The sequence below is a fragment of the Rousettus aegyptiacus genome, unplaced genomic scaffold (genome assembly GCF_014176215.1).
Source record: "Rousettus aegyptiacus isolate mRouAeg1 unplaced genomic scaffold, mRouAeg1.p scaffold_m13_p_2, whole genome shotgun sequence".
Taxonomy (NCBI): domain Eukaryota; kingdom Metazoa; phylum Chordata; class Mammalia; order Chiroptera; family Pteropodidae; genus Rousettus; species Rousettus aegyptiacus.
The window spans coordinates 11,696,156-11,721,024 of NW_023416295.1; the positions used below are offsets into that span (position 1 = coordinate 11,696,156).

Below are 24,869 nucleotides of genomic sequence, written 5' to 3' on the forward strand. Positions count from 1 at the left end.
TTTTAACTTAATAGCGAACATTTATTGAATACTTACAGTCTCTTAGGTATTCTTTTACAGGCTCTGATTGCACTGTATTATTTAATTGTCACGATACCTGTGAAATAGTTTTTCATTTTTCCCATTCGGCAGATTAGAAAACAGAGTCCCACACAGATTAAGCAAATTATTCAAGGTCATAGAGCTAGTAAGGGGCGAGGAGAGCTGTGATTCAACTTTTGCCTGGTTTGCGTTACACCTATGTAAACAAAAAGTATTACTGCATCTTTTAAAGTACCGTTTTCCCCATTTTGTATTCTTGAGAATCTGAACAAGCTGGTTACTTATTTTACACATGAAGAAAAAAATTTATTAAAACCTTATTCTTCTTTTGTGATTCTATGATGTTATGGGGATCTATCAGTTAATTTAAATTTTGCTTCGAAAAATCGTTGGGCATTGTATTACTCCAGAAATAGGCCTAAAGATTATTTACAAAAGGCATGAATATAGCTTTGTGGAGGAGCTCTTCAGAGAGACATACAAGTCGAAAGAGATCCAGGGGCAGATGGAAAAAAACCAGGCTGTGGTTCATCGAATAAAGTCAAAATTTCAAATCAATGTCTTTCATTTAGAAAAGGGGTAAAAGCAGTATTCTAGGAACACGTGCTTGGCTAGTTCGGGGATTTAAAATGCAGGTTATTGCAAAGGAAGATTAAAAATAAATAAAAATAGAAGAAATGTCTTTTATGAGTTTCAAAGTATAAAGAATGAAAAGACTACTTCTTAATTTGCAACTTCAGCATATTTATCCTGTAATGTTTTTTCTGGCAGATTCAACTGGTTCTAGGAAATACAAGTTAGCAATGGCAAGATGATAAAAATTTGGTTAAATGGCCAGAGACAGGCAGGCCCTGGTTCTTTCAGGAATTTTAAATTTTTAACTTCCTTCCTTTGGCAAACTCTTGAATCTCCCATTGAAGGTTCATTTTTCAGTAAAGATTTGCGTCCCAACTATTTTTCTCCATCTTTTATTGTATTGTATTAAACCCAATTCCTGCTAGGTTTACTCAATGTCTCCAATATATATTTTTTTATTATTTTGGAAACATATAAACAAAACTCTGGAAATCTTATACCCTTGGTCTTTTGGATTTGATCATTTGAAGGTATTTGTAGAAAATTACAATGTTTCTTCTGATTTTTTATTTGAGGAAAGACATTTTTGATTAAAAAATTGAGTTAGGGAAGAGTTAGAATGAACTTGAATTAAAAGTAGGTTGGAATTGATGACGTGATCAGGAATAGCCACCTACTGGATCAGTCAAACTTGGTCTCCTTATCTAAAGGTTACAGAAGGAAGTTGGCATAGGGAGGCTGGTGACGTACTCTGGTAACGACGGAAGCGCAAGCTTCTGAGTTCTTTCATCAGAGATCTCACCCCTACAATTGAAAATAGTATGTCTGAATGAGTGAAGTCACATCGGAACTTTTGGAAATTCCACTCTTCTCCCAGCCTAGAACGTAAAGCTGGAGATGCACACATAGGTTGGTCTAGACAGGTATGGGGGACCACTTCACCTGAGCTGGGTGGCCTCGTTAATCTGAAAGTTTTATAATGTAAAATATGCCCACAGTGTGTGGGATGGTACAGGACACTCAGGCGTGAATACGGCTCTCATGCCTGGCCCTCGGCCTCCTTGGGCAAACATAGCTCTCCAAGCCGTCCTCTGAAAACAGTTTTCTTTCCCTGATGCCTCTGGGAATCACTGGAACAGATGCTTAGAATTGCAGCGAGAAAACAATTGATGCAGACCTCAAATTGAGTGCTGTTCGTGGTTCTATTATCCCAGGTGGCAATTTATTAAGTTAAGTAAAACTCTAATTCAATTATGTATCAACATGGGAAAATATTGATTTACTTTCTTTTCCTGTTGGAAACTTAAGGAATATTAAATGTTATTATTTTGAGGACGTTCACAAGGCTTTCCTTACCAGTATCATGCAACCTGCCTGGAGAAGACCAAACTCTTTTTTCAGACAAATACTTGGGTGAATAGCAAAAGTTTAAGCAGATACTTTGACAGAATATTTGTTAAATTGGGTTTTCTTGCTCCAGAAGGGAGAAATTTCACTCTCCATTCTTTTTAAAAATTTCATGACTTAAAAAATTACAAATAAGTTTTATAATTGTTAATTTTGTTCTGGGAGGAAATAAGCTTTAAAATCAGGTGAAACTCTGTCTCCACTCTAAACTTTTCCTGATTCTCTGCATTTCTAAACATGAGCTTCTACGTCTAGTGAGCAATTGTTTTGATTTCTTTGATGACTTTGTGAATTCTATGAGGACAAGGCTGTAAGCTACTCAAGTGCAGGGATTTTACCTCATTCTAAGTTCTACACTTAAACTCTGCAGATCTAAGAGTTGGGCAAGATCATGGGGTTTGTTAAACACGTTATACTATAATTTTTCAATGTTTTAGATGTTCAGTTACATTTCTTGCTCTCATTATTGCCATTTCTCTCTAGCTGCTCGCACAAAATACTTGAGCATTAAGTTCCTCGAAGGCATTTTATTATATTACATCAAGATTTTCTGAGTGTATCTGTTTAGCATCGTGCCTGGCACAAAGTGTTACAGGTGCCTAAAGCTGTGGTTGAAAGAAATAATAAATGAATTACTCAAGGGATCTCCTTAAAGAAAATGCTTTCATTTCTTGAAATACCTCTTTGCATTTATTTCCACTAATATCAGTACAACGTCTCACACTTTGAAAGGGATGGTAAAAGGGCTCCATTTATCTTCCTGGTCAATTCAAAGGACCATGCAGGAGCTGTGCCCATAATGATCATAGAAATACAGAGACAGACTGATAAGAATATGAAATACAAGGGTTACTGTATATAATAGGCAAGGCCAGATTAAGTCATATGTCCCATGGGGGTCAGAGGCTCATGGATCTTCCCTAGAATACATGAAGGTGGGGGGGGCATTGATGATGATAGTGGGGAGTTCCTTGTTCTTCCCAGCCCTGTTCAGCCATCCCTGGCCATGGCCATCCCTGGGTTTGTGGCGGATCTGCAAGACCATGAAGGCCTTCGAAGCCCCTCTGTGACCCCTGACATTTAACTCTCCCCTCTCTGCTCACAATACAACACAGAGGGTGGAGAGCTCTTGCTTCTATTTGCCCTGTCAGTAAGGGACCTTTAATCTGTTTTAGCATGAAAAATTCATTAAGAATGTACTATTATTTCATCAGTGAAATCCTCAAATTTTAAATTAAATCCATAGGTCTGGTTTAGCAACCGCCGTGCAAGATGGAGGAAGCAAGCTGGGGCCAATCAACTGATGGCTTTCAACCATCTCATCCCGGGGGGCTTCCCTCCCACTGCCATGCCGACCCTGCCAACATACCAGCTGTCGGAGACCTCTTACCAGCCCACGGCTATTCCCCAAGGTATGGAGGGAGGGAGCCACGGGCTACAATGTAACTCCCCACCGCTTTTCCTGCTGCGAATTTTATGCCATGCTGAAGTCCTCCTTGCTGTTTCCGTGTTAGCTACATTCCATCGTCCCAGTCACATTTCGGAAACAGAGTTTGTTCTGGGACACACCTGCATCTCTCTAGATCAACTGTTGTGACATAACACTATTTCAGTATTTTAAAACAAAAAACAATAGAACAAAACAACCTTTCTAAATAAATATGCGATTTGCTTCTCTTTTGTTAAAATGTTACCTCTACATTTGTTGTCCAGGCTGCCATTGACTGAAATTCTATGATGGGGCGGGGAGGAAAGATTTGATAAAGTCAGAATTTGTTAGCACATAGAGATGAATGAGAGAACCGATAAGACAAAATTATTCCAGATAGCATTCCAGGCATTCAAAACTATACGATTCCACCAATACTTTGGTGATTCGAAAGTATATTTGCTAAAGAAATTTGAGACTTGCAAGCTCTTACATTGGTTAATTCTTACGTTGATTACTAACATTTACTACCAGAATAAATAGGTTTGTTAGCATCGTCAATGTGATCTCTGGATTCCTAGTCTGGGCGGGTGTGCCATGAAAGTGTATAAATAAGTTCTGTACTTGCACATATGTGCAGGGAAGTGACCACACTGGTTGTGAGTTGGTTCTATACCTGCACGTTTAGAAACACGGTCGGTCGTTAACATTTGGGCTGACCAATAGATACTACTGACGGCTTGGTGACCATGAACTTTGGCACTGAACTTTCTCTGCTGACCTACGAAGGAACGTTGTGGCTAACCATTTTCTTCATTGCAGCCGTGTCTGATCCCAGCAGCACCGTCCACAGACCTCAGCCGCTTCCTCCGAGCACTGTACACCAAAGCACAATTCCTTCAAACCCAGACAGCAGCTCTGCCTACTGTCTCCCCAGCACCAGGCATGGATTTTCCAGCTATACAGACAGCTTTGTGCCTCCGTCCGGGCCCTCCAACCCCATGAACCCCGCCATTGGCAATGGCCTTTCACCTCAGGTCAGTCCCGTGTTTCCAGACAGACGATTTGCTGTGTACCAGAACCAAATAGCCAATTCCCTGAGGCGGTCGTATAATGAATTGCCAAATTTAAACCATAATGTATTCTTTATATAAGCCACATGATTTCACTTTCCTGGCTTCCTTTCCTCTCCAACCTTCCTACAGGCTGTATCAAAAATTGTGGCTTAGACTTAAAATTCAAGTAATTTTTAGTGTAATCGCAGAGATTTCATGTTTATAATTAGTTGTCGAGGCCTTTGCCGTCTCCACTCCTAGTTCTGGCCTTTGGATAAGAAGCTCACACACATTTTTTTTTTTTTTTTAATGGTATTTGGTCAGCCAATGGGTTGTGAGCAAAAGCAACTAATAAGGAAACGTTAGCTTTTATAAAACAATCTGAGAGGAAGCAAACAAGTTGTGTGGGGAGGGACCCAGCTGATGACTACAGTGCTCTGGTGTAAATGAGTCATAAATGCACGGATTAGGAGAATTACTGCTCTTTGGGACTATAGAGGTATTTTGAATGTCGTAATTGTTTTTCTAATTTGCATTGGACTATGAGCTTTTCTTGAGAGATCGTATTAATAAATTGCCTTGATAATTGCATGTCAGAGGGTTGGTTAAATTTCCTACACGTGGCATCTGTCTGAGATTGACATTATTAGCAGTTGTTTAAATACAGATCACTTGATTTTATTAGGGAGCTCTTGGCCCAGGTGGCGAGGACAGAAGCCCGCTAAATTTGGAGAAATGTCACAGAGGGGTTGCAATCTATAATTGCAATCGAGAATCTCTTCAGGGCTGAGAGTGAGAGTTTTAACAGCTTTATCTTTTCTTAACCCCCTTTTTCCTCTCGGTGGTTAGAAAAACAGAGAGAAGCTCAGAATGACACAAATGAAAAGTGAAAAGACAATTATAGTCAATTACACACTAATCACTGACTATCACCGCTGCCTAAGCACCAAGAGGGCATTCTAATAGGCAGAAAATGAGATTTTAATGGCACAAAGGGTGGCCAAAATAACGACTCATATATCTTTGCCTTCTTCGTTTTCTTCAACTTGTGGTTTTCGTCTTGGGAGTGGAGTTCCCGGGCTCTGCACCACAGTGATAACTCTGAGCAGCTGAAAAGTTCAAAGCCGCTGGAGTTGAAAAGAATGAATAGTAAAGGCAATGAAATAAACATTTCTGCCTAAAGGCAAAAGTTCATAAATCATTTTTTTTTTTTTTTTTTTTTTTTGCTAACAGTAAATGTAATTAAGTCGCATAGATTCCTATAGCACATCCTGGGATTAAAAAAAAAAAAAAAAAAGAGGTGGCTTTAAACCTCAGCCGAAAATAACAACATGAAAACAATGAATGTGCTTCCTACAGGACTTGAATGCATTTAATTTCTAAATGCCGGCATTGATGAATGTGATTTCGCATGAAAATCATGGACTTATATTAAGAGATACATCTTTAAAATGCCTAGATTTATAGCATTATCAGCTTAGAAGTAACATCAGAAGTGGTTATCTGTGCAGTTTTAAAATAAGTGGCTTGGGGTCAGAGAACAGCATTTTAGGAACATGATTTGGTCGTCGAGAGTTTTAATAAAAGTAAACTTCAACCCTAACCAGTTCCGGAAGGTGAGACTCGAGACTCCCTTAGCATTTTGTAGTGTTCAGTCATACTAAACTTAACAACACGGATCTGTATTCTATAAGTGAAGCTGCTAGTTGTTTGTATTATAAGTGTATCACCTCGCGTGTTATAATAACTATATTTTACTGTATTATATAAGCATTATGTAAATGGAATTATTAGCACTTGATCTTGAAACAGTTAATTATTGATTTTCAAGAAGCTTGGCTATGATTCTAGAGTTGATGGTAGAGAAGGAATTATTCCAGTATTAAACAATGGAAAATTTCGTAGGCAATTTGCAGTGTTTCCTGTATTTCTTTATTCTGCTCTTATATATTATGTTAATTCCTTACTTAAAACATTGCAAATATCTAGGATATTTTGCATTTATTTCTTCCATACATTTCTGCCTCAAACCAGCAGTAGGAATGTCTGTTGTCTTCATTCTTGAAGCATTCCCCAATGAGTTAGGCAAGAATCAAATAATACGGAGTGAGCCCTTTATTTCCTCGGCAAAGTTGAAGAATGAAAGGCAGTTAGTGAATCCTATCTTGTAAAACATCTTTGCAAAACAATGGAGTAGGAGAATTGGGAATTAGAATTCACGTTTCTGTAGCTTTTGGGATTTAGCACTTCTCAGGAGTCACTCTAAGCAAGGGGGGAGGGCTACCCTACTTTTGGTTACTCGGCTTTATTAAAAATATTACGAAGAAAATTTGAAGAAAAGAGCCCACATCTACCCGCCTGTTTACCTGTTGACTAAAGCAGAGAGTAAAGAGAGGGTGGTGACTCTTTAAAATTATTGCTTATTATGTAGAAGTGCTAATTAATATATTGGACCATATAATATTAAGATGAAACTAACCATACGATTAGCATTCCCCTTCTCTCCTATCCTCCTGCTTCTTCGGCCTCTGTCTGGACATCTAAAATGCAGACAAATCTACTGAAGCTCAGATAGCTGGTGGCCTGCCGAAGGCCATGGGCCAACAGTGAGTGGGCTGAAGCTAGAACCTAGAATTCTTGGCTCCTGGTCTAGATCTCACTTGATCTAGTCCATTTATACTTGGGTGAAGAGGAAACAGATTTCGTGAAAAACAAAGGCAGTGACTTTAGTCATATTTTAAAATCATTTAGTAGAAACTAGTTTTCTAAACCTTCGGATTCAGGTTAATTTACACTTTTTTTTTTTTTTTTTTTTTTTTGCTAATACTCTCTTTACCTATTTTTCGCTTTACACAGTTTTTTCTATCAATCTTCTCACTTCTCCCAGTAATAATCTGTATGCCTATTGTAGAAAATGGAAATAAATTTTTTAGAAGTGTCTTTAGAGTAGAAAAAAAATTACCCTGGGCAACTACTGTTAATATTTTTGCATATTGCCTTTCAGTGCTTCTTTCATATCTTTTTAAAAAATACAGTAGTGTATGTAACTTTGCATCTTGCCTTTTCTTTATTTTTACATTTCATCGTGGGCCTTGCCCCACCTATTAATTTAAATGGAATTGGAACTAAAGTTTTTGAGTCTCTATAATCAATTCATCGTAGATCTCTTCAGTGGGGGTTATTTGACACGTTAAAAATATTTGTGCATTTTATTTGACTCCTTCTCTAGTGTCATTGAAATCGATGTGTTGTTTGCCATTTGCACTTGAAAATCATGAGTTAGAATGTGCGTGAACTATTTATTGTCCAAAGGGCTTTCTATCTTCTTGTCAAAGAGTTCATAGCTATATTGTTTCTCTCTGTGTGTGGACTTCTGTTGCTATTTTTCTGGGTGGGTTTCTAGCATATTTGCTCCTTCAGGCAAAGATTTTTTAAAGTTCGGAATCAAAGCCATTAGCCAAATGGTGTTTGTTACTCGTCCTCAGTCCTTCTCTCAGGGAAGGCCTCTGCTCACGAGCGACGGGTGTGAAGCAGTGACTCAGGAAGGTCGCACCCGTCCAGCTGCTCGGATTGGAGTAGCGCTGTGAATCTCAGAGCACTGACGAAAAAATTGTAGAACTTTGGTCATATCTTTCCTCAAGTTGCTGAAAGGGTCTGTGTATTATCTAATTTTTGGCAAGTTTATTTATTTATTTCTTTTGAGGGAATCAGTAACTATATCTGGGCAATGTTCCCATTTTACTTATGGAAAAACTGAGGCCAGTGCAACATAATCATCTAAAAGACGGGTGATTTATCAGCAGTGTTAAGAGACAAATCTATCTTTTTTCCAGTTGTTACCGATTCCTCTATAAATAGAAATTACACATGTCACTTGGTGAAGAAGCACAATGTCCTAGAAAGTTTTTTATGAGCTCTGGCACTAATATGAAGCCTGATTTTCCTGCAGGCATGATTGAAAGGCTTCAAAATCAGAGTATTTGGGTTCTCATCCCCTCAAAGACTGGATCTGTCAGGGGACTTGAGGCAAGATTCTCAGTGATGGGTGAGAGAGGAGTGTAGGCTAATGACCTCAAAATTTTCTCCTGTCTCTGAATTATATTCTGTTTGAACTACATACCCCTTTTCAGGGGACAGGGATTTTATAATGAATGACAAAACACCCTCTAAGAAAGAAAACCATTCAACTCACTCTAGAGAGGGCTTTCCCCTGTGGTAGCAGCTTTCTTTTGAAAGGTTGTGTCCTCTTGGTGTGAGACAACACAGAAGGAACACAGGGAAATAGAGGCTGTGTATATCCCCTTCGAACCCAGACGGTATGTTACCAGCCCCTTCCTGCACGTGTAGGAGAGAAAAAGGAATGTTGACTTGGAATATGGCATGCCAAGGAAATACCAACATATGCTCAAGACATGAGACTAATTAACATGTTCTTCTAATTAACTTTCTTTCCAAGAAGCACTAGTCTCTTACTATGCCCCCAAACACACGTAGCCACCCCCACCCCCCACAAAACAAAGCTAATTAAAACAACAAACTTATCATGTCACACCCTGTCCCCATCCTATTTCTACAAAGTCCACAGTTTTTGGTGATAGCTTCTAATGATTTTTTTGAGTGAAATACAGTATCAGTGGGTTACATGGTTTCTAGGAAGCTTTTTTTTTTTATTGTTATGTATTATATAAAAATGGGCCAACTTGGCTGCATTTAGGGTTCATCAACCATTGCAAATGATTCTTCAAATGTTTTGGGTTTGGTAAAACCTAAAACACATTTTGCCGAGCACTTTTCCTCCTTAATTTTTCAAACTGTGTATTTTAGGGAAAATTTGATCCATATGGTTTTGATTCATTTACTCTTATATCATTGACATTTTTTTTTTTTCCTACGGAGCCATTTGATATCCAAGAAGCTTTCTGAGCCTTTCTTATATTCATTTTAAGCATTTCCCTCCTTAAAAAGAGGAAGTCCTCTTTGCAACCTCTGAGGCCATAAATTTTGAGTATTCTCAATTCAGCAATACTTAAAAATACATTTGGTATAAATCTGGATTATTATGAACACATTTTATGTTTAGAGGAGATGGGCAGATTTTCATTTCCGGTTTACAAGTGAAACGAATGACAAAATAAGAAAATAGGCTTAAATTACAAAAAAAAAAGTTTTATTTTAGAGAATGTTTAACTGTTATTAATAAATCCCCATGGTAAGAGCTATGCTCAGAGGCCTTGTTTCAAAGTTTGTCCAGGTCTTGGGTAAGATGTAATTGAATAACCAGTACACCTGTCCTATTTCATGGATAATCTACTGAGGAAAGAAAAAAAAAATCTCATAAAGATTTGTGTGCCAGGCTTGAAAATGCTTGGATGTTTGCTCACCACTCAGCAAACTCAGGAACAAAGAGTAGGTCTGCAGATCTCATCAGGTTTATCGGCCATTCATCTGTTAAGTCCGGTTGAATCGTCACAGCTTTGTGGGGATGAGACATGATCTCAGAAACAAAACTCAAGAAAGAGCAGATAGATAGATCTTTACATTAACGAGATTGTGGTTAATGGCGGGAGACGCCAAGATCAACTTTTGTTCTTAATCACACTTCACAAAAGAAAACCGTTAGCTCAACCACCCTCCAGTTGCTTTTAAAGAATAATATTAAAATCGAGATTATTAGTGTGTAATGTATGTAAATTGCATATTTGTGTCAGCTACGCTTATTAGGCGGCTTCTCCATTTCATGCATATATGTATTAGACTGTTGTGGTTCCATTTCAAATTTGATTTCAATTGCTCAGCACAGTTTCTTTGGACAAACATTTGTTAATCCTAAAACTTATTAAGGAGGAGCATTTAAGTGTTAATATGTGTACACAAAACTCAAGGCTGCTTTTGATTTAGCTTGTCATTTTTTGAACTCCAGTGTTCACAATTATCTCAAATTCTTTAGCTGCCAGGCAAGATGATGGTTCTTTGTCCGTGCGAGGTATATGTATCATGCTCGGCTTCTTATGTGGATGGGATATAGTTATTCAGATGGTTGTGATGGGTACTTTTCCATTTCATATCAGGAGACAATCTTTTTTACTGTGACCTGGTCATTCCTTGACCTTCTCTTGCACTCTCGATATATGAAAAAGCAGTTCAATTTTCTCTGGTGGCAAGGCCAGCTCCTGTTTCCGAGAGCTGCTTTTCTGGACATTGTTGGGCATGTGTCCAGAAGCTACTTGATGCCAGACCAGTTGTTTTGTCCGTTTCACACACAAGTTGCAGATCCTGTTGCCCTCAGCCTACTTTTATCATCGTTCAAAACCAGACAAGCAGGTGGCCTCCCACCAACCCACTTCCCAACAGAGCCACTTCCTTCCCTTTACACTTCCCAGAAATTCATCTGCAGAAGAAAAAGGAGTGATTTTGATTAAAGAGATTGGTGGGGTGTCAAACAAAACTTGGACAGAAAGGCATTCCGCGCAAAAGTGGTCGCCTCCCCAAAGCGCATGTCTCTTTTCTGTTTCATTTCTAAAGCATCTCACGAGCTCAGAACCAGGGCTGCTGAAACCTCATATGTTTCTGAAGGCTCAAGGATGTTTATGATGGTAAACGAGCCCATTTCAGCTATCCCAGAATAGCCACCGGCCATTTGCATGTTTCCATTCTTCCATAGTAGGTTTTTGAGATGTTCTGTCTGTGGTGGAAACATCGCTGCTAATCCATTTGTTGAATCGATGCTGACTGTAATTGACTTGGTGCCATTGGTTTTTCTCCGAAGGCTGTGGTCGCTCCCCTTAAAGAATGAGGGGAGCCCTGGTTTATGTCAGCTCTAGCCACAGTCCCTCGAGTTAGTTATGGATTTGGAGAACAGTGAGAGAAACAACCACTTGGCCCAAATCTCCTCTCTAAAGACAGGGAGGGGGCGGTCATCGGTGACTGGATCTTACTTACATCATGTCACTGAAAGGAGCCACAAGAAAACCTTTTGGTCAGAATTAAATTTTGTTGGTTTCTACTGAATTGATTTAAATAGAAACTCCATCCGTTATTTTCTCCTGTACCTTGGACAAATCAAATACAACAACCCTATCGTTTTTAGGCCCATTTGAATTCCTTTAGCCATTGTGGAGAAAAAAAAAAAATGGAGTGTGATTGCTTGGTCTATAATTAAGCTACTAAAATAAAAGTTTTTCTTTGTAGTTAGTAAAGCTGTGCTGGATTCTAGTGTGAGGCCAGTGGTCTGAATCAACCCTTTATATGTGGTTGGAATGCAATGTAAAGCTTTTAATTTATTACTGCATTTGCAAAATGGCAATATCTACAGAAATCTGAATACTTGCATATTTATTCAATTAGAGGCTGAATGTGTGCTTTGTACTGCAGACACAGAAGACTGGATTCAGTCATTAGTTGTATACTATTTTTTTTTTCCCTAAAGAATCTGTCTCTGCAAAACAGTCTGGGTTTCATCAGAGGTGTATATTTTTCAATGTACGGTATAATATTTAAAAATTACTCTTGACATTTTGCTAGAGTTCGGTAAACTAGAATTTCGGAGATCAGTAATTGCATCGTCCCTGCTGATCAATGGGAAAGATGGCAAACTGGAAGATTTTTTGACAGTGCATTCTGAAGAATCACAGGGTAGGATTTCCACCTTGAAGGGACTATTTCTTCACGGAGAGATGATGGCACAGCTAGTCCTCAGTGCTGAAGTCATGAAGGAGACAGAGACTCAAAGGAATCTTTACTTTTTCTTCTTACAGCCGTCTCATTTTTGTGCGGCTTACATTAAAAATCGAATAAACTATTGTATCTATTCGGAGATTAAAAAACTCTTTATGATCCATGGGAAAATTTCTAGTTCAATGTCAACCCTTTCATGACTCTTTCGGGCAGAATTTCTTATTTTAGCCTCTGTTAATGTCACATTATTGTATTTCTACCTTGTTAAAAACATATACCACACTGGATTATATTATGGTGTATCTATTTACCCTTTTGACTCTGGGCTTCTAGAGGAATGGTGCTAGGTCGTAATCAGTTTTGAGCACCCAGAAAACAAACAATGTCTCATCATAAAGGCTTGTTCCCTAAAGCGGGCTCCTTGGTACAGTGGTTTGGGGGAAAAAATTCTGAATCAACAATTCGATAAATGTTATGAATTCTATCCCTTTGTCTTTCAGAGTCTCAGTACGCTTTAGCCTGCTAAAGGCTTGCAGTACGAAAACATGTTTTCTAACTCAGTGTTTTTATTTTTAAATTAAATTTATTGAGGTGACACTGGTTAATAAAATTATGTAAGTTTCAAGTGTACAATTCAACAGCACATGCTATGTATATTGCATTGTGCTCACTACCCAAAGTTACATTTCCTTCCGTCACCATATATTTGACCCCCGTTACCAATATCTAACTTCCCCCCTCCCCTCCTTCCCTCTGGGAACCACCAAACTGTAGTCCATGTCCATGAGTCTCTGTTTTTTGTCTTATTTGTCTGTCGCTTTCAGTTTTTTATCTCACATTTGAGTGAAATTGTATGGTTCTCTACTATAACTCAGTATTTTCTAATTTAACCATAGAGCCCTTTTGTTGAGGATCAAACTTCCAAATTTTGAAGAACGTTTCTTAGGAAGCGCTGAATGAAAGAATATGCAGTGGGGACTCCACTCATGATTTGTCCATTCCTGAAATAGTTCCCTTGATTTTTTTTTTTTTTTTTACAAGGGAGTGGTTCTTTCTATTCAACGTCTGATGTCATCTTCAGCTTCAACACATTGTCAGCCCTCAGTATAACAACTTAGCAAGAAAGAAAGTAATTTTAAGGACGAAGCTATTAACTGCTTAATAATGTTTAGTTAAGGCAGACGAAGGAGTAAGGGGAGGCAAGAAAATTCTTGTTCAGTGAATTGATTGCTTTGTGGGTATAACTCATCCATCTAAAGAAGGAGCCCCAAGGTCAAAAGCATTAGATTCCGTACTTGTCAGTTCCTCACTAGCTGTGTGTCTTCTGACAATTTGCTTAAACTAGCTTGGCTTCTGTTTTACCTCCTTCTTAAATTCGGAAGATAATAACAAAGAATTGTCTTATAGAGTTATGTTGTGAAACGCAGTACTTAAGAAATTTAAATCTTTTTGACAAAGTAATAATACCATTGCAACAAGACTTTTATTTTTGTTTATTTAGAGATATCATGCGAAACTCTGACAAGAAATATTACTTTTGTCTGTCCCTGACAAAGAAAGCAAATGTGGAAACTGAGTAATATCGAAAGAAAGGCAGTTTTTTTGTGGGCTGAGTATTTTCAGATATTCCGTTTAGACATTTTAAAGAACTGAGGACTGTTATTGATATTATTCAGAATGCAGTAGTTGTAAAGTGCCTGAGCTATGATAGTCCCCAGTAACACAATGTACAATTCGGATTGTAATAGCACGAGAATCCACTACAACAAACACAAGAACCAATGATACTTCATTCCATGGGGCTAAGTGTGGGGAGAAAAAAGGATTGTCTTATTGTTTTTCTCTTCTTATTCTTGTTTTGATTTATTGAAATACGATATCGCACGATTGCATTTTGAAAAATATACATTCCAGCTTCTATGATACTGGATATCGGATAAATTGGAAGCATTTACCTCAGAGGCAGGAGAATCTGATGAATTTGTGATTTCCTCTCACCAGCGAAAGATAAAGGAAGCTACAACAACAGGAATAGAAAGATTTTAGAAAGTAAGGGGCCATCCAAGTAATTCTGAGTTAACTGGCTGGGGAGGGTTCTTTTAATCACTGAGTGACAAAGACTCGTTTTTGTCCAGATCTGTAGGATTTAATTTCTGTAGACCAAAGACCTATGTAAGTGGCTTCCCTATATGTTGGCAGCCGACATAAAGTTGCCTGTGCGATGGGAGGCATAAGCCACTGCCCAATTTATGATCAAGGACACAAGCACATTTTCAGGTGGAAAAGCAACACATCTTTATGGTCAGGTGCCCCTGGAATTGCGTAAGGGAGGAAATGAAGGTAGATGGGCTCTTAGCTTCGTGGCGTCATAGCTTCTGGTTCTTAGAAGACTGTATGCTCAGATGTCATCCCACATTTGTTGAGTTGCTACAGGTTTCCATGTATTTTAAATGAATGCTTATTCTGCCTTACCACAAAGCCCATGGAATTGGCCAGAAAACATTCCCTAAAGGATATATTCATTCTTGACATCTGCTCTTTAAATCGGTATCACTTGGTCTGTTCAGCTGGCTCTTTTCTCCATCCTAAGGACATACCCTCTTTCATGCGGAGAGAAGGGAAGGGAAGCCTCTCTTCTATCAGCGTCAGGCATTTAGTAGATGGAGTGTATGGCATTGACTTTGAGCAGCCACAGACATATTTGCCTCCTTCATATGTGGTCCGGAAGAAAGGAGATATTTTCTTGCTGAGCTGGGCAACTGTTTTCCTCCCTTAGTGTGCTGGAATGTCTGCCCATCACTCCAGGGAAATTTTACTGGAATAAGAATATGGCGGAGCCTGATATCCCTGTGTTTCGGAGGCGCAGAGTGGAGTCTCTTCTTCTAGTTTATTATATAAGTGTTTTTTTTTCCTTTTTAAGTAAAATTTTCAGTTATGGTTGACATTCAATATTATTTTCTATTAGTTTAAGACATGTAGCATAGTAGGTAGACATTTATATAGTTATATGTATGAAGTGATCCCCTCAATTAGTCTAGTACCCACCTGGCAGCATACGTAGTTATTACAATATTATTGATTATATTCCTCATGCTGTACTTTACATCTCCAAGATGTAATATAATATTATATTATATATAATGTCATATAATATAATATCATATTACAATGTAATATGATTGTTCATGATTGGCTAGAAGTTTCTACACTACCAATTTGTACTTCTTAATCCCTTCCCTTTTTTCAACCTACCCTCCCTAACTCTTCTCCCATCTGGTAACCATCAATTTGTTCTCTGTATCTATGAATCTGTTTCTGTTTGTTTGTTTGTTTGTTTGTTTTCTTTAGATTCCACTATGGAAAACAGTTTGGAGGTTTCTCAAAAAATAGAACTACCTTATTTTAAGTTTTTTTGGTAAATCTCAGACAGAGCTAGGCAGCTTAAAGGCTCAGCAAGGTTTGCATTTATGAATGGTCATGAGGCTCAACCAGCCCTGCATTTCCTTGAATGAAGGTTTAGTTTTTAGCAATTAGAGATAAAATTTTACATGTCATCTCATGGAAGATGCCTAAGCCCAGAGCTTTTCCCTTTCTATATTTGGAATCTTAGGTCCTAAAGGGTCAATTAATGTTTAGTAAACGTGTCCTGAACTAGTCATGAAATTAAACCAAGATATATGTTTGATTTTCCACAGTCATGTTTTCAGACAGGTTTTTGAAACGATGATAGGTTTGAGTGCTTACCCTTCAGAGGGCTACTGTGGTTGTGAGAAATTCCCTGAACCGAGAAGAGTTAACAGCAGGTAATGTCATTCCTCCCAGAAAGAGTTTGCGACCCTCTGTGTTAAGTGATGAATGAGGACATCTTGACCCACATGTGTTTTACATTAGAATGGAGCATTGCCCCGACATCCTCAGGAGCATTTGTCAAGATTCCCTGGACAGAGCTTCTGTAAATTACATGCTGCAAATGTGTCAGGGTCAGATAAGAGGATATCATTAACTCCCTCAAGTTTACTCAGGGCGCTGTCAGGCCATCTTAATACGCTAACGGCCAACAATTTGCCTTGAGCCGTTTTGTTATATTTTTCATTCATAGAAGAAAAAAACATGTATGCTGTACTCCCCCTAATAGTCACATGTTCTTCTCTCATAAATCATATTAATTGTAGACATGGTCACATAGCATATTAAATGCAGGCATGCGTAAATGAATTAAAACACATGAGAATTTTATTACGGCCCATGGTGGGTCTAACATAGTCAAATACCAAATGTATTAACTGGCATACTTTTTCATTTCGGTGGAATAAGCTTTTTCTTACTGGGCTTTATTTTACTGATAACAGATTGATATAATATGATTGTTCATCATTAGTTAGAAGTAAACTATATATATGTATGCGTGCATATATATATGTACTATATATAGTATACATAACATATACATATATATGAATCTTTTGAGACATTTCTATGCTAATTTTTTGCCTAGGTTTGTATTTTAGTCATCAGTCCCTAAAGAATATTGCTATCAACAATATTCTTTAGGGACTGATGAGAAATAGGTATTCTAAAGAACTGATAAAATAAAGGCGATTCTGTGATTGATCGCAAGACTGGATATTAAAGCATGTATTACTTAGAGTTTAACAGGGGCAGTCCTTACTACTCTCTTCACAAATAAAACTTGTAAATATATGTAACATATGTCTGGTACTCGTACTCTTTCAACATGCATTAAACATAGCTACTTGTAAAATGTGCACTAAAGATTAAAATAAAAAATAAGGATGTATTTGGCTAGACATTTTTTTAACATATTGGTTTTCTATCTGGTTAGGTAAAGGACGGCCGTGCCCTTCCCGTAACTCTCGGGTCTGGGTGAGAAGGTCACCATCCTTACCTTAAGAAAAACTTCTGCCTTCAGGCAATTTCTCTCTTTGAGCTTTCAAACAGGCAGGGCCAAAAAATCTAATTATTTAGATGCTAATCAACTGCAGGGTAATTCCTAAGGCATTTGAATCCGAAGACAACATGTTCTGGAAATTCTTTGCTGTTCAAATGTGAGCTTTTTAGTCTCAAAGATACAGTCACTGAGATTTAACTACTAGAGACTCCAGTAGCACCTGTATCTGCAAAAATCATTCAGGTAAATGTTTGATTATTTTTATTATTTTTTGGCTCAAAATAAGTTATATCCAAATTTAAAAAAATATATGTAGTTAAAAGACTTGGAGGGAAGAGTGGAAGGTTAAAAAAAGAAACCCTTTATATTACACATAGCTGTAAATCACAATAGTTTTCTAAAAAGTAACTAAATGTGTGTTTTTAATGTTAAATCAGAAGAACACTTGGTTACTTAAGAACAAAAAAAGTTGTGAACCAGGATTTCCATTAACAAAAAAGAAGTGTCTAGATGGACACCATAATTTGCTAAATCATTTTAAATTTCTGATAAGCCTTGAGCACTTTTAGCAGAAGACAAAGCCATAATGCCTAGGCCAAGACAAATATTTTCCAGATACACTGTTTAAATGTAAATCTTAATTTGGCCCATCATTTTTATCTTTTATATTAAATCTTACAATAGGAAAATTAATTCAAGAGAAATGTGGCATGAAGCAATTGTAAAGAGTTAGTTTTTCCTGAACCATATAATCTTTCAATCAAGATATAAACAACCTATTTGGAATTCTGAAATTTGAGAATGAGTTTAAAGAGATCTTCAGAAAATGTCTCTAATAATGGCGGAGGAACCGGCCGAAGAAGTGTCAGCTCATGATATTGAGGCTTTGAATTTGTTTTTAAAGTTTATGCATAAAACAATTAAGAGATGGCATCTGGAAAATGTTTTTAGAGGTACTATTTAGAAACATACTTAATAGATTTTTTTTTTCAGATGCCTCACCTAAGAGTTGTACTCAACTAAAAGTAAAAACTAAGTTCTTTCCCTAAGTCCCTTCCACATAGGACAGAGCAGAGATATTTATTAAAAGACAGTTTATTTCCTGGTCCTCCCGCCTCCTGGATTTATCTGACATTTGATAAGAATGTGGTCAATGGTCAGTAGATAGAATTGAGTTTCTTTCTTTCTTTTTTTTTGAAATTGTTTGTGGACGCCAAGCAACTGTGCTTCCCACCACCCCAAATTAAAAATATAAATATATCAGGGAAAAATGCCTGCCCTGTAGTAGAAATAGCTTACTAATGGTTTTTGAGGGAAGGAAACACACACACACACACACACACACACACACACACACACACACTCACACACACACACACTCACACACACGCACTTTGCAACAAGTGAAGATTTTATTTTATGCTTTGAATTACAAATTGTTGTAAGAAAATCATGTATAAAAGAAATCCTGACAGTATTCTTAAAGAGAAAATGTGACTAGAAAACATTCTATAACCATATTGGGGGAGTTCCAAGAAGTTTGTTTACCAACTTCTTTGTACAGCAAAAAGAAATTTCCATGGTGCCCCTTGGACCATATGAAATACAAAATAGCTTTTAAAGAAACGTATATAAAAGTGTAATAGGAACCTTCCATGGAGATTTGAGGTTTAAAATGATGTTAAGGGAAATGTATTTTGTATTTATGTATTCACTATTTTGTTCCAAGAAAGATTTCATTTTTAATTTTTAAATTACAAGTTATTAAGATGTATGTTTCTCAAGTCTTCTCAGTGCAAAATTTTGAGATAAATTACATTAGTTATAATTTTTTATTCATTTCATTTTCAGACCAAACGTAGGACAGTATTAGTGCCTCTTTCCTCGTCCTTATACAATTCTTGAGAAAAAAAATCCCAGTTACAATATGTGACAATCACAACGGAAATAAGAATTTGTGAGAGAATGTCTGATTTTGGATTCTATCAGGCAAGTCAAAGGGACCTGAGCTAATTGGTCTCTGGCCTTCTTAATTGCTTCACATTTGCCACGGGGAGTATTGGGCTGCTGAGCTAAGAGCAGCTGCTGAAGCAGAAACTGTCACTAGCTTCTTGTGTATGAGAGTGGCAATACTGACGGAAAGACCCAACAAGTACCTTTCTATTCCAGATACCCAGCAGCCATCCCTCCTAACTGTATCATGCTCCCAGGTATCTTAAAAAGACACTGTGCTCCGGAGTCTTAGAGGAACTATCTTTCTTTGCCCTAGAATAGGGCCCTGGCTGATAGCTTCTCCATCCTCCAAGAGATATATTTCAAGGTCTTATATGTAAATCCCGACCTACTGTTTTTTTTTTCTAATTCGGCAATTGCAAAAAGTTGTTCCACGAACATGATGAGCTAAATTTTACTTACAAGAAAGACTCATTTCTTCTCTTTTAGGATCTTTGTGGCTTTTTTCCCCCCATGGAAAGTTATTGCTGCCTTCAAAGTTATGCAAACAAGAAATGTATGGTAGGGGATTAAAAAGAAAGTTTATCACAAAAATGTATATATAGCTCATGGGAGAGTGTACATGCTTTGAATAAAATTCTGCTCTTACTCTCCAATTATAACTATATATAGAGTTTTCTATTTCTCTCTTAAAGTAACATACCATTAACTGAGTTTCAAGTATCTTCATGAAGAACGCTGTTAATTTAAAACATATTTCCTTTTTATCTAGTATCACTGGATAATTTTCTTCTCTGAATTGATAGTTACAAAATTGCTTTCTCCAAGCGTTTTTTTTTTTTTACTTAGCACAGATTATTTACAATAAAATATTTGTACCCCGTATCATGATCCCTCTTTCATTAAAAAATTACATTTTTTATATTTTTATTTTCCCTATCCATTCTTGTCCACTAGACTAGTACACAAAAAAGTACCCCTGATTAAAAAAGTGTATTTAGCATTGAACAACCTCTTTTAAAGACTCTTTTCTTCTAATAGATGTAAGTAATTTTGGCTTGAAATAAAATATTTAATGAAGTAATATATCAGTGGAAGTTTATGAATTTTGCAAGTGTCCACTATAAAGTCATCTCTCTAAGCTCAAAGAAAGATGAAAAAGAAAAAAAACAACATGTAGTGGAAGAATGTTCAGGAAATACCTTAAAGGCATTCTAGGTTATGTTCGACTTTTTAAAAAGAGAGGACAAAGCAATTAACTTGCTACAGTTTGGGGGGGGGCCCTAAGGGAACCCCAGAGTCTACAGACATTCATCCTCCTGGTGCTGTGAGTCCTATCGAATCTCACTTTACTTTGTGATTTTCATTGTCCCTAAGTCTCTAATAAAACAAAACAACGCTCTGTCACATAAGATGATTTTTTTAAAGAATGTAAGTAATTTTTAGAGATTTTTAAGAAGATATTTCACCATGTAGCTCAATTACCATGCTGCTTTCCCCACACTGGCCCGCCTCCCCACGTGCTCATACACCGTAACTCAAGTGAAAGGGAGGGAAGGACATGCAGAACAGGGCCTCCGGGAAAGGTGACAGAAATCGGTGGGTTGTTAAAATGGTGCAAGAAAAGATAATCCACGGAAGGCGGTGAGGAGATTCTGACTGTCTCTGTCTCTGTCTCTCTCTCTCTCTCTCTTTCCTTCTCCCTCTCAGGAGATGGATCCTTTTAAAGCTGTATTTCAAGAAGATTTCGTTTAGCTATGAGGATTATGCAGACCTTTCCCCAAGGGAGTTGTGGCCTCATTGTTTTTGGAATCTAATTTAGGATGCTTTCTGGGCTGTAAGACTCCTCTCTCTTTCCCGCCCTGTTGGAACCCGCAGATCCAGGCTTCTGTGGCCCGAATCTCCTCGGAAGCCAGCTCGAGGCCTGGAGTCAGGCGCTGGGCTCCTCTCCCTCTCATTCAATATCCACTCTAATATCCATATGCTTCGGACGCCCTAAAACACACCCAGACTATTATGGCAACATTGTGCAATCGTGGGTCCCCGTATTTCCACACTTTGTAAGCAGGTGATATGTTATAAGCAAGTGAGGGTTCTTCTCCCCTGCAGTCAATTTGCACAATCACCGTTTGAGCCCTGCCACTGAATTGTAGGAAGCTGAGAGAAATCACTTCCTCTCTCGTGCGGCAGGTTCCCAGCTGCCACATTAATTATCCACTTACTTCTGTCACAAGGTGTTGTAAGGGTCAGCGAGCTTGAGTTTGTGAAACCTGTCACCGTGCTAATCCGAAAGTTGTTCTGTTGTCACAGTTTTGTTTTAAGTTCTCTTGCTCTTGAGGGTTATTTACAACACCGAATGGACTTTTTATAACATCTTTGCATTTCGGGTTTTTCCTTCCACGTGACGCTTCTTTATTAGAGATGTTAGTTTACAGAAGAAATGAAAAAATAGGTGATGGGAACAGTTACTTGGAGCAACATTTGCCCTTCATTCGCTCATTCCATTCGTTCATTTAGTTTCATTCATTCATTCACTCTGTTATATGCTGGGTGTATAAAGGTGTATGAAGCTCTCACAATTCCACAGAGGTGACTGAGGTAATGATTACGTGTTAGGAAAGCATCAGGGTGGGAGCAGTTATTTCTAATTACTGAAGGATGCCCATGAAAGGGAGAGGGACTTTCTTGAGAGGACGAGACATAGATCTTAAAATTCACAAAAAGAATTTGATTTGGATTCACTTAACTTTAAAACAAAAATATGCGAATGCCTGTTTAAAATCGCATGTGAACGTCCAGATGTGCTGATGAGATATTATTCTACGTGAACAGATGTAATTTCTCCCTAGTGCCATCCCTCTGTCCCTGTGTCCCTCCTTCCTTTCCCCTTCTTTGAAATGCTGTTTCGTCACTAGGGGCATGGCGTAATCTCCCTCTTCCCTCTCTCTTTCCTTCATTTCTTTCCCTTCCTGCCCCCTTTCCCTCCCCTCTCTTTTTTTTTTTTCTGAAACCACAGTGAGATGTTATCATTGGGTGCGATGTAAGATCTCTGCCACTCTGTCCACCATCTTCTGGACAGCTCTTTAACGGATTTCCAAAGAAATAAAAGCGGGACGTTTCCAGTTATTCCGTCAGCTAGAGGCTCTTACCTGGCCCTCCCTGCATTCTCACTCCTTCCCAATCCGCCTGTTTATTTCAGGTAATGGGACTCCTGACCAACCACGGAGGGGTACCCCATCAGCCCCAGACCGATTACGCTCTTTCCCCCCTCACCGGGGGCCTGGAACCTACCACCACGGTGTCGGCCAGCTGCAGTCAGAGACTAGACCATATGAAGAGCTTGGACAGTCTGCCCACATCTCAGTCCTATTGTCCACCCACTTACAGCACCACGGGCTACAGTATGGATCCCGTCACAGGCTACCAATACGGGCAGTACGGACAAAGTAAGCCTTGCACTTTCTGGGGGGGGGGGGTAATTATTCCTGGCAGGGTGGAAAACGGTAACTCTTCTTTCAGAAAGGCGAGGCGGCAGTATGACTCAGCCTCACGTCCACTCTCGGTTTTGTGGCAAAGTCGGCTGATCGTTCCCGCAAGGCCTCGCTTGTATAATTATTTTCTTAACCGATGTCAACAACATCTTGCGGTTATTAATTGCCGAGATGTGAAACCTGATTGCCACTAGGTAAAACGCGAGGGTTGGCCCAAATGAAATAACCCTTGGCATTGGAAACACATGTTCTTAATGAGGTCAGCTCAAGGATCTTATGGAGTATAATCCCAAGGACACAGAGTTGTGTCAAACTTGTCTCAGGAATAAAAATATTAGTCTCGATCCTTTGATACCACGGTATTAAATATGACACTGTCAGCCTGTAGCTGATTTTGCCCCTTGCTGTGAATTGTCCCCGCATGACCTAAAAAGTCACGTGTGTTTCCTTACAGGTGCCTTTCATTATCTCAAGCCAGATATCGCGTAAGTGGACTGTCCACTTGGAGTTAAAACTGGCCCCGTTTCCGGTCTCCACAGCCGAGACATGAAGAATCTTCTCAGAAAAAAAAAAAAGAATCACCCTTTTTGGGGGGCAGTCTTGACAGGAAACAAAGGAGAATGATTGATTTTCTTTCTCCAGTAGTTGCTTTCAAATTCTTTTGAACATGTTGGACAAAAGCAGTGGAGAAAAGGAAGACCCGGAACAATAAAAGACAAATGCAACATTTTAAGGCAATGATTTTACATGGCTACGTATCAAATATCCCAACTCTTTTTTTGTGCTGATGATCAAGGAGCTAAAACATTCCATTTGTGTGTGTGTGTGTGTGTGTGTGTGTGTGTGTGTGTGTGTGTGAGAGAGAGAGAGAGAGAGAGAGAGAGAGAGCATGTTTGCGTGCATGTGTGCATGTGTGTGCATGTGAGATTCATCTGGACCGGTGTGGGCGAGCAGAATGTTCTAAGATAGCGTCACAGAATTTTCTGAAGTTGAACACGATCGATGTCCAATGCTGACAACTTTAAAACTGCTCACTTAATGAAGCAGAAATGGAGGAATCCTTCACTTCTACACACTGGAAATTCATATAAAAATAAATGCCACCGTTTTTAGGAAGTTAGACTAGATGGAAAGGACCTCCCAAATAAATTATTTGTTATCTTATCTTCATTTGTAATTCAGTTGTTAATCCACGTCCAGGAAGGACACGTCTTGCTAGCAGCATATGGGATAATGGGAAGAAAAGCTCGTTTTCTTTCCTGGTGTGGGAGTGGTGTGTGATGATTTCCCCAATTCATTTTCACTTGGAAGCCAACCTGGGCAGGGGACGGGGGCGGGCGGGGTGAAGAGATAATGTGCATTCCCACAGCTGCTTATCAGTGTGCAATACTGTGTACCTCACGGAGGCTTCGGCAATGGCCGGGGCCATATAGACAGAATCAGAACTATATTTTTGCAGGTGCTTTATTTTCGCAGCCCATGATGTATTGTGGTAGAATGCAGTGATGTTTGCCATTTGCTGGACACCCGACACCCGGCTCGCTCCTTTGGATCAGAGACCACGTTTGAGAATGATGCTTTTTAAGACAACTGCGTTTACATTCTTCTCTTTTCTCTGAAAGGCAGGGCAAGAACAGAAATGTCCACATGGCTCTCATGTACTCTTAAATCATACAATGATATCCGATATTAAAAGATTATAGGAACTGAGGTTTACATACGTCTGTGTGGTGACATTTTAGAATGTCAATAAATTCGTGTTTTGAGATGTTACGAGGAACGAGAAGGTGGAAGGCAGTGTTATTTATTTCTTCCTGTTCTCGGAGCCGTGAACGAGGTAGGCACAAATACATTCCTTTTAGAGTCAACAACCTAGTGGGTTAGTGAGACTAGACATAGTCCCGAGTTTAGTTCACACATTGGTCTTAGAGGGCGATGGATGGAGAGAAGCTCTACCTTTGTGATGCAGCCTCAACCAACAACAATGTGTTGTAAAAATGTCTTTCATGTAAAAAGTGCAGTAAATATTTACTATTTATAATGAATAAACGGTTATGAAAACTCACCTGACACTGCTTTTTTTGGTGGTGGGGGAGGGTGGGAAAGAGGGGGGAGCTGGTGAATGTAGTTTAATAAAAACTTGGAAACGGGGAACCAACAAAACGTTTGCTTCACTTCTAATGGTGGCGTTTAGATTGGAATATTACATGGACAAATAAAGTTATGCAACCCACTGTTGTATTCTCTCGAAGAAGCTTGGCTGAACGCATTTTTAAAGATTGAAGTGTGTATTTTCATAGATGTGGAATCTAGAAAAAACCCTCAAGTCCAAT

General features: G+C 38.5%; 1 protein-coding gene across 4 annotated transcripts in view; it reads left to right on the forward strand.

Moving 5' to 3' along the window:
* PAX3 (paired box 3) overlaps window positions 1-24,601 on the forward strand; it is a 91,188-nt gene extending 66,587 nt beyond the window's left edge. For 2 of the 4 annotated variants that reach the window (XM_036237694.1, XM_016156659.2), the window contains exons 6-9: window positions 3,272-3,437; window positions 4,277-4,491; window positions 22,245-22,491; window positions 22,991-24,601. In XM_036237694.1, the coding sequence (XP_036093587.1) occupies window positions 3,272-3,437; window positions 4,277-4,491; window positions 22,245-22,491; window positions 22,991-23,025 (663 nt within the window). In that variant the 3' untranslated portion in view covers window positions 23,026-24,601. The remainder of the gene's footprint in view (window positions 1-3,271; window positions 3,438-4,276; window positions 4,492-22,244; window positions 22,492-22,990) is intronic. The other 2 variants (XM_016156658.2, XM_036237695.1) reach the window with 2 other exon arrangements.
* The last annotated feature ends 268 nt before the right edge of the window (window positions 24,602-24,869 follow it).